The sequence below is a fragment of the Scleropages formosus genome, chromosome 8, assembly GCF_900964775.1.
Source record: "Scleropages formosus chromosome 8, fSclFor1.1, whole genome shotgun sequence".
Lineage (NCBI taxonomy): Eukaryota > Metazoa > Chordata > Actinopteri > Osteoglossiformes > Osteoglossidae > Scleropages > Scleropages formosus.
In genome coordinates this window covers 823,440-840,711 of record NC_041813.1, presented here as the reverse complement: position 1 = coordinate 840,711, position 17,272 = coordinate 823,440, and the positions used below count along the sequence as shown (strand labels likewise).

The 17,272-nt window shown below is 47.3% G+C and overlaps 1 protein-coding gene across 5 annotated transcripts in view; it reads right to left on the bottom strand.

Moving 5' to 3' along the window:
* Positions 1–17,272, bottom strand: part of inpp5a (inositol polyphosphate-5-phosphatase A) — a 113,845-nt gene that overhangs the window by 61,212 nt on the left and 35,361 nt on the right. For all 5 annotated transcript variants that reach the window (XR_001965434.2, XM_018738081.2, XM_018738083.2 and 2 more), the window contains exon 5: positions 17,156–17,243. Coding sequence is in view for 4 of the 5 variants with exons in the window: in XM_018738081.2 (XP_018593597.1) it covers positions 17,156–17,243 (88 nt within the window). In the remaining variant the exon portion in view is untranslated. The remainder of the gene's footprint in view (positions 1–17,155; positions 17,244–17,272) is intronic.

Sequence of the window (17,272 nt, the reverse complement as noted above, 5' to 3'; positions counted from 1 at the left end):
GCCATTATTTAATTGTTTCAGATGCCACAGATAAAATGCATTTAATATACTTATGCTCATTAATGGAAATCATATTTTGCTATGGATGTCCAATAATTACTAAAGAAATTTCAACTTGTTTTGCAAAAGAGGCCTCCATTAGCAAATGATACTCATGCAAATGCTAAATTTAAGATCACATTGATTTTTCATTTGAAGGCTCTGCTAATGTTGACATAGAATGTTCATCAATCTAGATTATCACATGATTTAATATTCTGACTGTTACAGAGTTCATCTGCTGCATACAGTATGTAATTGGATCTGAGCCTGAGGGGGAAAAGCAGCAAGATACGCTGACCTTACGCATCCCTTAGATACGACTAGTTTGCGGGCTTTTTGTCCCGGTCTGACACAACGTGGACACACAGGTTCTTTATGTAGCGTCTTTGTCTTAATGTAAAGATTGACGGTCTCGCTGGACTGCTCCACCTTTTCCGTACGAGGGGAGGGGAGAGAGAAAAAAAAAAAAAAAAAAAAAAAGGTTCATTCCAGACTTTATGAACCTGCCCTTCCGTACAACTTTCTAACCAAAGTACTGAGCGTCTAAGCTCAGGTGGACTGCTACGCTTATAAGTTCCTCACGCTGAAAAGCCAACATGAACCGAGGTACGTTCACATACGCTACACGTGCATCTATTTCGCTACGGTGAGAGTCGAAGACGAGAAATAAGGATTTTATTTCGGGCCGAAGCAGCGTCGGGTCTTCATGCGGAAACACGGGCCGTTTTTCCCACGCGGACACGCGCCCGTACCCCGGCGGGGTGGTAACCTTCCGTCGGCGCGGTGCTCATCGCTCCCAAAGGCCTTCCGCGATCCGCTCTCCCAACAGCTGCTGCGACCGCGGCGGTTAGGGATCCGACTCGAACTTTACCTCGTTTACCTCGAGGAACTTCACACGTGAGAGCGGAGCACGTGACGATGGAGCGAGTTCCTGAAAGGGGCTGCCCGGCGGCGAGGCGCCATCGCCGGGTTCCGCAGAGAAACGTACCCGAACAAAGCATCTCCGCCGCATCCATCAGCGATTTTGGCAAAACCACTTCAACGCTTCCATTTCTCAGCTCGCACGCCTGCTTGGTACACGGTCACAAGGGACACGGTACGCATCTGCAAGAACAGCCCCGCATAAAGCATTCATCAAAGACGAGACTAATAAAGGGCCGTCTTTTCCCCCGTTGCTTTGGTAGGGTGACCGCAGTACTCAGACAGGACTTGAATGGAGTTTTTGAAATATCCACATTGAAAAGCTTTGTGGTGCAAAATCGACCTTTTTTCCCCCCATTCCGGGGGAGAGAGAAAAAAAAAAAAAAAAAATAAAATAGGCAGCTTTTCCAACATCTCTAGCATGTTCTTTGGAAACAAACAGTGACCACAGCACCGTGAAGCTTCAGAAAACGGAAAAGCACACACAAAGTCGGCCATCTCCTCTAAAACTCGATGTGCTCTGGTCAGTCTTTGCGGTATCCTTTGTCTTTATGTAAAAATGCATGCCTGCCAATGATGTGTTATGTAAAGTTCTTAGGCTTATTTAAATGGTGGATATCCACCATGCTAGCTTAGTTATACTTCACTGCATCGTGGAGAGCGGCCTGAGCCTGCGCGCACCCGACACATGAAAAGTTAATGTAAATGCGACTCCGGCCTCTTAGATAACAGAAATGATGTCATGGTTTAAAAAACACAGCTCTCTGAAAAGAGGAGCGGGAGACCTTTCTGCAGATGTCCTTCAGTCTATTAACACAATCAGAATATGGTAACTGAGAAAAGCCCTCATGAGCTGAAAGCTCTAAGTCCTTTTCCATGCTCGGCTACGCTCCCCATTCGTCAAAAGCACTTGTGCATTTCCATGTGGCTCACGCCACCAAGGGGAAAATAAAAACAGCAGTGCGTATTTGTGTGTGTTGACACCGTGTTTGGAGCAATATTGCAGCTACCCATTATTTACACCTTTGTCCAAAGTGAACTGCATTGTTGGGTTTGCATACTATGCCGCTTACCATTATTTACTCATTCACACTGTTGGTATAGTTTTTCGTTAGTTTTTTTAAATTTAAACAAACCACATCAATTCGAGGATAAGTACCTTGCTGAAGGGTCCTAGAGCAGGAGCAGGGATTTCACCGTGGGGTCAAATGGACTGCGAGGGGACTGCTCCAAGTGCCGCATTCCCTCCTGCCCCACGGAGTCACACCAGTTTCTTCTTGTTACCTGTACAACTTCATTCACTTTCCTGCCTTCCACGCCAGCTTCTCCTTATGTACACCGTTGGACGGCGTCGCCCTCACGACAACCCATCTGTGCAGTTACACGGCACCGTCTTCTCTCCCTTCGCTCTGCAAAACGGCGCAGAGGCTACAACACGGCTTCACGGAGCCCGAACGTGCAACTTGCGACCGGTCATCAGTTGCGTGGCGAGCATCGCGTCCGAGAACGCGTCAAGCAAATCCAATTTCAAAGGAGCTTGGAGTTACTTAGAGCTCAGCTACTGATAATTACCTGTGATGGATGCAAACACCTCTCCGGGATCTCTCCATGAGATCCAAGGCAAAGGGTGAAAACACAGTGGCCGTGAGGTGGGAAAAAAACGTCTCCATTTACGCTTCCGGAAAAAGGAAGATTGACTGGACGTCTGAAGTACTTGTCAAGAAGCCAGCAAGGCTTTCTAAAGTGATCTTTAACCAAGCTGATCTTTTATCAGTTTTCACTCTTCAGTTCTCATCACATAAAATGCGTCTGGAAACGAGTGAGGAAACTGCAGGTGGAGCAGAAGGCAAAGCACAGCTGGTGTTTCCACATGGTCAATGCATGAAACATAACTAAGTGAAGGTTGTGATCTCAAAACACCGTTTTTCTTGTATAACAGTACACAGGACTTAAGATTTTTTTTTTTTATTATTTTGAGGAACACACCAAACTGCCTTTGACGACTATGACGCACACGCACAGAAGGTACTGGAGATCTTAGATTAAGGATTTTATGCGGCAGAAGAGTTAGAAGATTTTTAAAAAAAAAAAAACATGCAATGCAACAGGAATCTAAAATGTTTAAGAATCAGAATCTAACAAAAGTGCAAAACTTCAAATCTAATTACAGAGCTCTTTAGTGTGTTTGTAATTGTTTTGCAAGCTCTGCGCGAGTGTGCGCACACGCACGCACACGCACGCACGCACGCACGCACGCACACACACACACACACACCATTGTTGAACTTGTGCTTTGGTCTACTTGACTGAAACAGCCATTGTGTGCCATGAAATGTGATTGGGAAAGAAAAAATAAAAGATTAGTCAAATATCGTTGTGTTTACTTTATGCTCTTTAGGAAACCTTTTTTCCATTTTCCTCAATTGGACGGGTTCAGGTAGAGGTCGCAGTAAATGATGGACTGTGTCTTCATGCACTATATTGCCACATGATGTAGGAGGTAAAAGCAAAGACACTATTTAAATGGGCAGAAAAACAGTACATCGTTGCTGTATTTTTTTTTTTTTTTTGTCCAGCTGTGCTGCATAAAAGACAAGAACAATGGAAAAACAAATGTACAAGTTAAACAATAATTCTGGTTTGTAACACCACGCAAATTCCAAAAGATAAAGCGCTGCAGTTGAACAAAGAAAAGAGCGTCACAAAAATACAAAGGTGAGATTGACCTTAAAATGTGACAATAAAGAGGCCAATAAGATTTTTACTTTTCTGGGGTAGGGCACAGCAAAATCCGAGGCACAAAATTCCTCCATCTGCCGAGGTGATGGCTGTCATCTGACCTATAAGCTTGACAAGCCCTGTTCGTTTTCCTCAACAACAAGCCAAAGGAAGAAAAAAAAAAAAAAAAAAAAATTCCATTAGACAGCGTGTGGAACAGGGAAGAAAGAGCTCATTATTGGATATTGTGAACCTGCCCCTTCGCTGGAGCGCCGCATTCTTTTATGGGCCAAACGGGCCCAGGGAGTCAGGAGAAGGGGATTGTTCATGTGGGGTCCCCACAAAGACGCATTTGAAAATTTGAAAATCAATCGCTCAGCGCATGCCTAATACTGTTAGAAAATGAGAACCTAAAACAATTCGGGTGATTTGATGCATATTTATCTTCTCTAATCACAAGGGAAAAGCATATGAGACTAATTTGTTTTTAAAAGATAGCATTGAAGTGCCAGGGGTCTGCAGAATTCGGAATACAGAAATCATTCACTGGGAACTCTAGACATATGACTGCAAATTCCAAGCATGTGGATGTTTAATTTCTTATGGTCTATCGGCCGAAATCCAATTAGAGACATAGAATGGAGCCATAAAATTAAAGTCAAACTATTTTGGTGAGCGGTTTCAAATGCGGACATTAAAAGCAATAAGAGCTGACGACGGGAGGAACCCGAAGCACAAATGAACTCGTGCGCAGATAAGCGGCCTACGAGTCACAACGAGGCTCGGCCGGAGCGTTTGCGCCACACGTGGAGACGGGACACGGCACAAAAAGCACCCAACGATGACCGGAAACGCGGTCGCGTCCCCCTGCGAGAGGAAGGAACGGCGCGTGTTCAGAAGCGTGCGTTCAGCCTCCCGTGTCGGGCGGCAGTACCTGCTAATTTTATTAAGTGCCCCCGCAGAGCACCGGGTTGGAAACGGGTCGAGCAAATAATGCAAAAGCCCACAGCGAGGCAATTGAATGACACCGTTGGCGAGGCGCAGGCGACGAGGGTGCGAGCGGCGACACCCCGCGACTGGCCGAGCCCATTATGTGTATTAAAGCTACAGCCGGATCTGTGGGAACCGACTACGGACCCCCATCCCGCTACAAAAAAAAAAAAAAAAAAAAAAAAAAATAAAAGCGGGCTTTGGGGTCCACTTCGCAGGAGCAGGACGGGTTCCACCTCGCGACTCTGCACTAAAGCTAATGCGATGAAACAGAACAGTGGCACTTGTGTTTCCGCAGCCAAGGATGACATTTGTGAAAACTGCGGGCCTCATGTACACACTTAAGGATCACAGCAAATATACAGCTGCATACGATTAGATGGATTGATTGGACAGATTAGATTAGTCAGAACAGATGGACGACAAAGAGACAAACAAAAAGGCAGCCGGGCAGCCGGGCGGACCGGTCCGACGTGATGGAATTCTCCATCTGCGTGAAGCACAGCTATATTTTTAAAAGACACCTAAGCGGAAAGTGAGCGTACTGTAACATTCGGGCAGCAACACACGGACTTGGGTGAAAAACGGAGACAAATATGACACACGCGCGGTTCATCATTTAAAGGCATGAATCACAAACAAATGCACTCAGTCATGCGGGAAAGGTGCCAGGTAAAGAGGAGGTATAAATCTTTGCCGTTACAGTAAAATCAAGAAAAAAGGAATCGAAGCACATCCATATGAACAGATCAAGTACAGTAAACACACTACTCAGACTGAGAAATGACAGGTATCTGATGGACACGTGAAATATGCTTTTTGCAAAATGAAATGCGTGCATGAAGCGACACCGATTCCGACCCATCGCGCGCACACACACGCATACGCCGTATATTTAGCAAGTCTGACACTCGATGATTTACACGCTCCAAGTTCATTAGGTGAAAACCAGCTTTCTGTACCAACATTGTCCACAAGCTATTCCCAAAGTAGCTTTGGGGAGGTTGTTTACACCAAAACTGATTTATTTTTTTTTTTTTTTTTATTTTGATGATGTTTTGTTCTCAATACTAAAAGTAGTGCAAAACTACGCTGAGCCGTCGTGAAAAAGCCGTCTTGAGTGAGAGAGACACGTTTGCCGTTTGGCATATTAAGCGAAATTTGGATCGGGAAGAGAAGGGGCGTCTCGGCCCCCGCCCGCACGCCACCTGGCCCGACCGCTCCCCGAGGTACGCAGATATATATACACTTAGGCAGAAAAGGTCACAGAAGCCGAATGCGGCGGGTAAATACGCTGCGGTGGGCCGGATGAATCACAGGAGAATTGGTGCATGGCAGTGAATGAATAACCTGCGACGGCTCCCCAAACCCCATTATTTCCCTTCTTTTCCTGCAGGCCAAAGATTCATGTCCCTGCATGCTGCCAGTTCATTACGGAGAAATATCATTCCTCTTCTGGCTGCAGCAGGATGGGGCCCAGCCCCGGGAGGACCCGGCGCTGCTTAATTCCACATCATCCGCTCCGCTGAGCAGCTTCATCTCTGCTTGTATGATCAATACTATATCGGTGTAAATTAAAATGACAATTTTAAAGTAATTAAGCCTGTTAATGCTCGATTCAAATGTCATTATTTGCGCAAGGGATCGAGGAGAAATTACACCATGTCCACGGTGACAGGAGAATGTTTTAACTGGTGCGATCCTGTTGCAGCCGCTGCCACCGGGGGCTTAACAAAAGCAGATTAACTCCTGGCCCTTGACTGCCAGGATAGCTCTCCAATTTCAGGAGAGGATAACCCAATTGAGGAAATTTGATTTGTTGCAGCAAACTCAATTATTGCGATATTAGATGAAAACTGGCAGGGAAAGAACGCTAGCTAAAGAAGAGGGGGAAAAATGGAGGGAAGAAGGAAAAAAAGCTACACAATAAAAATGCACTTAACCCTCAGACAAAATCCTGCAGTAATTGTGTTATTTCATTATTTTTGCTCCCTCTCTTCCTAGTTTTTGAAAAGCCTTAAAAGTAATCGTGATGGTTAGCATTAAATAACTCACTTGAGCCTTAACCTGCCTACTGAGACTGTTTAAGGAAGGCTTAATCACGGCGCAGGCACCGAGTTTCACCCCCCCGCGGGGCAAGCTCAAGCCAAGGCATGACGACGGACATCCCTACATTGCTTCATCTCATGGGTAATCCCGCGAAGATCGACGACATCTTGATAACATTTATATAATTACACACACAAACCTTGAAGACATTGTAGGTGAGTCAAAAACGCATTTTTGTTAGAACGTGTTGTTTGTGCAAAGCGCAACGAAAGTAAGGACGTACAAGTTTATAACCGCGGTCGCTCACGGACAACCCCGGACGGCACGGCTCAGGCTGGCGCACGTTTTCACACGTTTTCACACGTTCCCCTACCAGTTGATGCGGAGACGGAGCACCCGCTGAACGGCGAGAGCGTCCCATCGAGGACCAGAGAGCCGACATTCCCAGGCTCAATCCTCCAGTCGTGCAAAGGCCTCCTCTTGAAAGCAATTACAACTTGCACCCAGGGTTATAGCGTTAGGAACGAGCGGCTGCAATCAATTCCTCGTCATCTTCAGAAATCACTCTGACGAACGCGACTTGTGCAAGATCTCGCATGCACGACCTAAATGCTTTAGGATACATGTCATGCCCTCGTGGTCCGCTATAAAATGTTTCAGGAAATCGATGTCCGCAGCAAGGTCGAGTCCCAACTTCCCTCCCGCTAATAATGAAGTCATATTCTGCCCCCGTTGTGTTGGGGCATAAAACACCATTATCAAAGGCCTTGAGAAGTCAGACTTAACAATACATGAAGAAAATTCTATTTATATATGTCATTTTATAATGCATGTTAGAACGACTGGGTGGATTAACCGTGTTAAGTCGTGTTATAATTTTGACAAAAGCAAAGTGAACTAATTCCCGCACAGCCAGTCACAAGCCTCGTTTGTGCAAAAACTTTTTCAAAAAGATTAAACCAGGATAGCTTTCAGGGGAGAAATTTGACTAGTAAAAAGTTACCTTTACATGCAAAATTGAAATAATTTTTTAAAAATTGTTTGGATTTAACATCCCTGGAGTATTTAATTTTTCAGCCTCTAACCGTTAAAAACTAATTTGAAGATTACTTTTTCAATATTAGCTGACAATTTTACACACACACGCGCACACACACACAACCTACAATCGCTTGTCCCAAGCGGGGTCGAGGCGAACCGGAGCCCAACCCAGCAGCACAGAGCACAAGGCTGGAGGGGGACGGGACACGCCGGGGACGGGACACGCCGGGGACGGGACGCCAGTCTGTCGTAAGGCACCCTAAGCAGGACTCGAACCCGAGACCCACCACAGAGCAGGCCCCGGCCAAACATGCTGCGCCGCCGCACCCACCAGCCGACATTTATTTACGTTTAATATGCACTAATGAAAAAACGCTGGATAACTGAGTCTTCAGTTAACCTACCTGATATAAAGCGATTTGAGTGCTGAAAGATGTTAAATTAAAAATTACTCATTCGAGATTCTGGTTAACTACTGTGAAGGAAAAGTCCACATTGGTGCCACAATGATCAGCTCTCCCACCACTAACCTGGATACGCTCCCATGCTGTATTTCCTCCAAAAAAATGAAAAAAATAATAGTTGCCAGTCACTCCTGACCAGCACTTCACTGATTTCTGCTATGACAAGTTACCCTCTACCATGTGAGTTCGGTGTTGGAAAAACATCTCCGATTAGAGTCAATTAACCCAGCAAAAAGCTGCAGCGTTAATTTAAAAAGCACTGCAAAAATGAATTTGTTTATTATTAGGTCTGTACTACATTAAGAAAGAAGAAACATTGATAAAATAAAGGAAGTACTGTATATTGAATAAAGAGTTCTCCCAGTAAACAATTTCTCATATTATGAGTCTATTTCTCAAGATGACCTTGCATTTAATCTCATAGAGTGGGGTTGAGCAATAAGGGATGAGCTGGTTGTACTTTTTTTATTTTTCCTTAAATGTGAACTGCTAAATTTTACGAGCAGTCCCATCGCCACACCTACCGGCTTTCTTACTAAAACGTACCTATAAAATGAGGCCTTATGGCAGATCTCGGGGGCCGAGCCTCGCGTCACGCGGTGGGAAGGGTCAAAGAGCGCTTTCACTGCACCGCGCTGTGAAATCAACACGAGGCCTAAATAAGGAATCGATACCGAAGGAGGGAAATAAGCGAAGGGCGGTTTTGCCACCAACACCTGTGCGACCAGCTGTCCCCGTGCCGTGAAAGGGTCGTAAGTGTCACCATATCCGGTGCGGTGCTGCTAAACAGAAGATCCATCATATGAGCCATCATTCCGGATATCAAGGTTCATACGATAACTGCTTGCCGCGCTGTCGTCGCAGCAGACCTTGCCATTTTATTACCTGCGCTCAAAAAACCGAGTTACGGCCGGTAAATCACGTTTGTCACTAGTAAATCAGACAGGGATTCCTTCGCTAATAACGTTACCCGGTGCGAACGAGCCGTTCTCGGCGCTCGCAGCCCCACAGCGGCGTCCCCTCCTTGGGAAGGCGGCCCGTCGGCGCCGGCGTCCTCGTTGCAGGAAAGTCGATCCACGGCGCAGCTGTTCATCACGCACTGACAAGGCACTACTCTGCCCCCAATGCTGCAGCTTAATGAATTTTTAAATTGGTGTCAATAATGAATAGATAAAAAACACTTTGCATTTAAAACAAAGCCAACCTTTGTGCATTTAATTAGCGCGTGCGCCACTTTGCATCGTTAATGGTGTAGGCTGATGGACGCTGGGCCAGATGGAGCGAGGCCTCGAGCGCTTCCCAGACCGCCCCGCACCCGATCCATCACCGGCCCCGTTGACTCGTGTCTGCGCAGCTCGCCTTATTAATTATCAGCCGGTTTCGGGGAGCCCCGCTTCCACAATCAATGGGGGGCCGTCAGTGAGAATTTTAAGGAAATCAATTGAAATCAATTAGTTTCTGCTAATACTTCTTTTTTCTACGCGTGAGGCACGACAGTTGGAAAACCTCAAGGGCCGGCGCGGGCTGGAGGAGAGGCATACTGCCGACACTTACGGAGATGGCGGATCTATAATGAAGCTTGATTGGGAGCTGTATGATAAAAATGAAGAGGGCGGGGGCTCGGCTCGATCCTTCCCCGGAGTCCTCGGAAAAACGCCGCAAGCATGCGTAATGATCGAGCTCTGCATTAAAGCCCTCTTAGCTGCATTAATAATGCTGATGGAGCCAAGCATCTTACCCAGAAACACAAGCGGCCACGAACGCTCCCAACGAAGGGTAAGCAAAGTCAGTTTCATACCATTAAAGGAGCCTTTTAAACAGTGAAGTAATTTTATGGCTTCCGTATGTACAGGACATGCACATGTACGCCGAAATGCTGAGAACCCAGAAATGTAAAACTGGAGAAAAAAATTGCCGCTATCGCAAATCTTCATCTGATTAATCCAACAGCGGGGGGGGCATAACTGAAGATATTTTTCAGCTAATAAAGCATAGCCCCTCATGTGCAACTCTTTGAAAATGACAGCAGACCCAAAAACGTTCCTTTGTAATGACCTCAACTCCTTTTACAAAACAAGCAATTCAACACGGTCAAGTCGGTAAGATTCAGCGACACACAGAACTACCGGGTGTTCGACCCTGAGCAAATTTTTGCCTCCATTCCACACGAAGATGAACAGCCTTTCAAGATTTGTTGCGATGGATACCCAGATTTGAAGCGAGACGGCGTGAACAGGGCTCTTCCTCAGCTCTTCACGGAAAAGATACACACAGACGCATCTTATTATGCGCCATCGACTCCATTTTGATATGAAAGCCGGTCCACCGCGTAATACCGCAACAAAAATTGTGAATGTTCTCTACGTGCTGGGAATTTTTTTTTCTTACTCCAACAGTGTGCAAAAGCCACCGAACACAATCACCTAAGTGCAGAAGAGCGGCGCGGCGTCCGATCCCACCCGCAACACGCCAGGGTCGGGCACAAGCTTCTCGCACGAGAGCCTGCCTTCCCGCACCAGCACAAGTGAGGAAGGGAACACGAAGGAAACCTCCGAAGCGACCACAATGCGGTCAGCTGTGGGAATGCGGAGCAGGTTTCGAACAGCACAGCAAAAAGAGAAGGTCTTGCTCCAGCTGTATGGGGGGAGGGGAGCCTACGGATTCTTTCTCCTGGGACCAGGGGCTGCGTGAAGTTTAAATAGCGGGGGATTATGGAAATCAAACCAGAGAGATTAGCTAATGGGAGAATAATGGCTGGTGTTTGCAAGGGTCAACAGGGACATGCAAATGAAGCGACGGAGGAATCGATACGCATGCGGAATCCGCAGCACCGAAAACCGACGGCCAAGGACAGAGCACGGGTTCTACCGGGCTCCTGGCCCGGAAAGAGCCGGAAGAGCAAAAGCACACCCGAGCGGCTCTGGCGAGGCGTGAAGGAACGCTCAACTTCGGTGCGCGCGCGTCTGTGTGTGTCGCCCATGCCGTGAACCCCTTCAAATGACGGATACGTGAGCTGCTGTTTCATGTTCCATCAGACCCATACGTTGTTGCTCAAGTCAGTCAACGGACGATCGATGCGCAGTGGATTGTGGGATACTTCTCGTGACTCAGGAGCGAACACAGCAACGTGGAATGTGAAGCGCTTCAACAGTTTGTCTCTTCCGTGTCGAAAGACCCTGGAGAGACGACGCGGTCCGAGCGAAAGCGTTAAAGACGACAGTCCAGACCAGCGCTTGCAGATGGTGGAAGAGCAGTGCGGCGAGAAGACGCCCAGCAACGCCAAACTGAAGAGAGAGACTCTCCCTAACTGTAGATCAGAGGGCTCCAACTTGAGAAGTGGCACAAAATGTCAATGCGCTTTTGCCTGGAAGGCCAGTCTTCCTGTCCGTCTCCTCGCGGTGTGGCCGCTCCCTCCTCATCCTCGTCTTGTAGGGTCACCCAATTGTCCGGAGCGGGACGCTAAACACCTGCTGGCTGCTTAAAAATGCACGAAGGCAGCCGTAAAATTAACCTTGCGCCAATTGTTTTCGCACACGTTTCACGGTCAGCTCATCTGTTACAGTAGAAGTAAAGAAGTCAGCCTTAAATGTACAAAAAATTATGACGGAGGGCCCTCGATAAAGTGGGGTCCCGTAAGTTTATCGAGTCAAGATCCGATCGATCGATGGACGAGTGGATTAACAACGACGACTCATTGGCATCTCGCAGGAAACCATCGAGACAAAGATTAAGAAGTAACTACGCGGCGGCCTCTTCGGAGATTGGCTACGGGATGGCGAAGGGCCACCGGGGCGTCGGGTGCGCAACTTCCCGGAGCGCAACCATACGTACGGCGGATCGATGGCGGGAGCCGGGATGCGAGTACAGGCGGGTGGCGGGTGGACATGTTTACTGCCCGGTGCACTGTAGCCCTGACCCAACTGGCGGGGGGGGGCTCTCGCTGGGTGTTTATTTGCTCTCAACACCTTCTAAGCGATCAATATTTTTAATTTGGATCCGAGTTATTATTTTTCACATCACCGCGCTGGGGAGCGGAGTAAAGTGGCTCATATTTTAGCGCTAAAAAGATCGATATGACAGTTTCACCTTCATGCTGCCCCTCGCCGGCTAAGGGCCGCACATCATAATGTAGAGTGTGGGGTGCGGTAGGCTCCGGTGTGCCGGAATCACATCATTATCTGCTCCTGGCGACCCCCCCGACAGCCCTGATTTACTCCCCATCGAGATCCCGCTGCCCCCAGTAAACCAACCACAGCAAACATGCTTCATCAGGGCACAGTTTATGAGTGCAACTGGAATTAGGGGAAAAGGGACCAGCGTGCTGGGGGAGGGGGAACAAGCACACCGGGCTTTTAGAGAACATTTACGACAGAAGAACACTGCAATCCCATAACATACCTCCTCGTTCTCCTTTAGGAACTGCTTGAGATGTTCTAATCATCCATATATTCTAAAACTGCGGTGCACGGAACCCACGGACGAAATGTGCTCTCACACTTGCTGTCTGTGAGAGAGTTGTGCACGAGGCGTGACGTATGCCAGCGTGCGTGCGAGCGAATATGTCTCCCGTGCGCTCGGTGCAAAGAGGTGCAACCACACACCCACACACACACACGCTGAAGCGGTGCCCTCTCGGAATGCTCAGAACCGCCTCGGCCTCCTCATCGTATCGAAATAAAAGAGCCCGGCTCCGTTATCAACATTTTAACTCTCTTGCACGGAGCCCTCGACTTTAACCCTGGGCCGCTGTACACGTTACGCGCCCTCTCCATCAAGCCATCGTTGCAACCGGATGTCTGCAGTGACCTTTCCGCGTCTCCCCCGCCACATGCTCTCATATCGCTCGTGTAAATGTCGGCCAGCAGCGCCTCCAAAATCGGGGTAGCTGGTGGCGTAGTGGCTAGAGCTGCAATCTCTGGAACCGAAAGGCGATAGGTTCGATCCCCACCTCTGGCTGTAGTACCCTCGAGCACGGTACTTACCCTTAAAATTGCTCCAGTAACGCTACCAGCTATATAAATGGGTAAAATTTTTGTCAGTAGCTCAACACTGTCAGTCACCATGGAGAAAAGTGCCAATTAAATGAATAAATGGAAACGTAAAGTACCAAAACGTGGTACCTGTCAGCACACACGCAGTAAGTGTTCATAAATGTATGAAGCAGCATGTTCTTTTGGCTGCATCAGCAGGGTGCTGCTGGGGCACGAATGAGGGGCTCAACCCTCTCCCGAGCGCTGCCTGCCACATCCTGACAAGGCCCTAATCTGCCCGAGCCGGGGGACGTGCCGTAGGATAACCGGGCCTCATTTCAGCCGTCAGCGGACGCTGGGGCCCTTTCTCACTCTTGACAGTCTCCCTGAAAGGCACACGTGAGGGATGTTCTGCCATTATGCCTGACAATAAAGGACAGGGGTGACCATCACACTCGCATGTTCTCACCAAATGTCCCTTCTCCTCATTCTGCTGACCTTCCTCTGTGTGTGCGTGTGTCTCGTGTGCGTCGGTTTGATGCATTAGTGAGCAAAATGCGCAACATGTCGTCTTTCTGACGCCGTGTGTGGGGCAGGTGGGACGAGGATGGGTGCGCGCTCGGTTTTGTGCAAGGAGTCACAGGTTGGGGGAGGATGGTTAATTTTGTCACAAGCTTTGCGCCGTCATGCTGATGCAGACGGCGAGGCGGTGCGAGAAGGTACAAGAAGATCTGAACCAGGAGGTGGGAAGAAAGACGCGGACACACGGCTGCTCTCCACTCACATGAAAGCGGAGCTACGCCCCACATAGGCATTAAAAGTGCGAGAAGCTCCAGCGACTCGCTAGTTCCACTACAAGAGCGAATTAAAGTTATACTTCCCAAAAAACCATGTACCTTGGCTGATACTTTGGGCTAAAAGTGCTAAAGAGTACGTATGGTTGCCTAATTTGAAGTAAGTGGAGATATTAGCTCACATCATTACACATTACAGTCCAGACTTTTGCTCTGTATTATAAATATTAATGAGCTACAATGAGTGGTTTGAGGGTTCAGTGATCAGGGCAGGCCTTCCTAATTGACATTTTACCTGCTGTATACCTTAACAGCGCTTTAAAACAAGAAGGCTGCTCCAGGCAATAAGGGACATACTGCTCAACCCCCCACAGCAGGCAATACTAACATTACGTCCCTCTCTATTGATATGCCGAGCTCGGTGGTAAGGATGGATGGCTTTTTCATGCCTCGCAGTGCCGGCTGCTTAAATTATACACACGGTTCCTATGAGGGCCAGACTGAGCTGATCAATAGCCTTTAGAGGGAACCGCGCGGCCCAGGGGGACACTTTCTCGACAAGACAGCGGGGACAGGGACAGGATGGGGACCGTTAGCAGCCCTGCGGCGGGAGCCCGGAAAAGGCTGCGGCCGGACGGCAGTTTGCACGGTCTACAGAAAGGGCGGCTCAAGCCAATTCCCCACGATGCTCCGATCCACAACTGAAGACTAATTGGCTGTGAAGGAAGGTAGGCAGGCAGGCAGGCAGGCAAATAAATAAATAAATAAATAAATAAATAAATAAAAACCAAAAGTACTCATCTCAGAAGAGACTGTGCACAAATGACCTCTGCTTCCACCGCTCTCCTGGATCTGCACATCATAGGACATTGCTGGCAAAACGCACGTTCGGGGTCTCAACTGTGAACTTTACACTCTTACGTGGAGACCAAATAAAGCAGGTGGGTAAATATTCAGGGGTCATTAAAACAGCTTTACCCACAAACTCCATCACAGCCACGCTGCACTCAGTTATGCATGCCGAGAGAAAAGAAAACACTCAGGCCTTATTTTTAGGTGTACTGCTCACACACTATTCTAGTTACATTATCTGGAAATTGGCAGGCAGGCAGGAAGACAACAAACAATCACACAGGGGCGACAGATCGAAGAGCGAAAAAACAAACACAAATGATGTCATCTTCTTTCCAGAAAGGGGGAGAAGAGGGAAAAAAAAAAAAAAAGTAGCTCAATGACAAGCCCCTTGTGATTTCACTTAATATGAAGCAAGGAGGAAATCCATTTAAATGTCTTTCTTTTACTGTTTGTTTTCATCTTGAGCAAGACAGAAACAAGCAAACAAAATATCTATGGAAATACATGTACGTTTAAAGCCAAACACATGACATTGAAAGGCATGTTGTAACTGGGCCATGTTCGAATCACTTAATTGCGGTACAATTAATTCTCTTGTTTCTAATAAGTTCGTAGCAACAGCACATTTCGCTTTTATGAGGAGCCGTTACAGGAAACTGCGGTGTCTCATGGTTTTTCTGAAAACGCACGCGCGCGCGTACAAACATGAGGGCAGAGATGAACCCGCGGCCACAGCTCAAACACTAACGAAGTGAAGGTTTCCCAACTCTCTTCTCCTCTCTATGAGCTGCACTCCAATCGCACAGCCACTACGTCTGTTCTTCCACTTTTGTTTTATCTCTTCTTCTTGCATTTTAATGTCACTTTGAATTAGTGCACACATTTTTTCTTTTAAAAAAAGTAAGTCCTACAAATGTGCAAAATTGAGAGTCAATTTAGATGAATGTGACTGCTAAGTAACGACAAACTCGTTACTCAGATTGTTCATTTAACTCATCGCTCACATTTTGCCCTTTTCTGATTCAAAAGTTTAAATAAGAGAAAATTGAACCAGTGTAGTTCCTCCGTGAAATCAAAGATACAGTCTTCAACAGCGAATGTGAATCTTTTTTTTTTTTTCCTTTTCTTTTAATGTTTTCCATTCATGATACTGATGAGATGCCCAGTAAAGTGTTTCACACCAAATGTGGACTCAATTCCATCCCTCCTCCACTGGAATTTTGAGTGAAGCACAAACTAGTATCTGGCGCCATCTAGAGGTCATATTCACTTATTGCAGCTACAGTCCTTTTAACACAATAAAGACTTATTGCACATAACTGGGCCTGTAAACAGCCTCATATCTGGAGTCCAGTTCTGCATAAAATGTTAACTTGGGTTCGCGCAATTTGTGTTTTCAAGAAAGGCTAGACTGTATATCTGAAGATAGCAAGGGAGACACCAGTGTACTAGGTTTTTCTACATACCTCGTGTGTGTGTGTGTGTGTGTGTGTGTGTGTGTGTGTGTGTGTGTGTGTGTGTGTGTGTGTGTGTGTGTGTGAGAGAGAGAGAGAGAGAGAGACTGCGGAGGAAAAGTGGCGTGTCGGTAATGAGCACCATCGTGCGGTTCTTCAAGATGCATTTAGAGTCCCACTCAAACAATACTGCTGGAATATTATAGTGAAATCACTTCATTTTCAAGCTAAGTACTTCTGCATATTTCTCTTTCACTGAGCAGCAGTTCTTAAATGAGTATAAAAAGATTCATTTCTCTTTATTTCGCGTGACTATGGCCACCAGGGGGGGCGCGGTGGCACAGTGGGTTGAACCGGGTCCTGCTCTCCAGTGGGTTTGGGGTTCGAGTCCCGCTTGGGGTGCCTTGCGATGCACTGGCGTCCCGTCCTGGGTGCGTCCCCTCCTCCTCCGGCCTTACGCCCTGTGCTACCAGGTAGGCTCCGGTTCCCCGCGACCCCGTATGGGACAAGCGGTTCCGAAAATGTGTGTGTGTGTGGCCACCAGTCCTGCTTTGTTCCATTCTGTAAAGGTTTTTACGTGACTGTAGAACAAAATACTTCAGCATGAAAAACTAGTATTATGAAAATATTAGCGAATAGATGGTGAGGACAATCTATTCACTCATTTGTACGAACTCAAAAACCGTATCATCTTAGTAACGTTTAGGACATGGAGAGAAAAGTAGAGCACATTAAACGTATAGGAACTACAGACTGATCTACAAGTCTTCCATATATGAAATATGCGCGTGTCGCGAAGGGAAGCGCGCATCGTTACGACCCGACGGTGAGCTACACAGACGCGAACGTGGACTTACCGTGAAGTGCTCCTGGGATCGGTAGTTCTCATCGAGGTAGATGCGGGCCTTGCCGTACTCCTTCATGGCATCGCTGGACAACAGCTCTCTGGTGACGGTGGAGAAGAGGCGAACGCG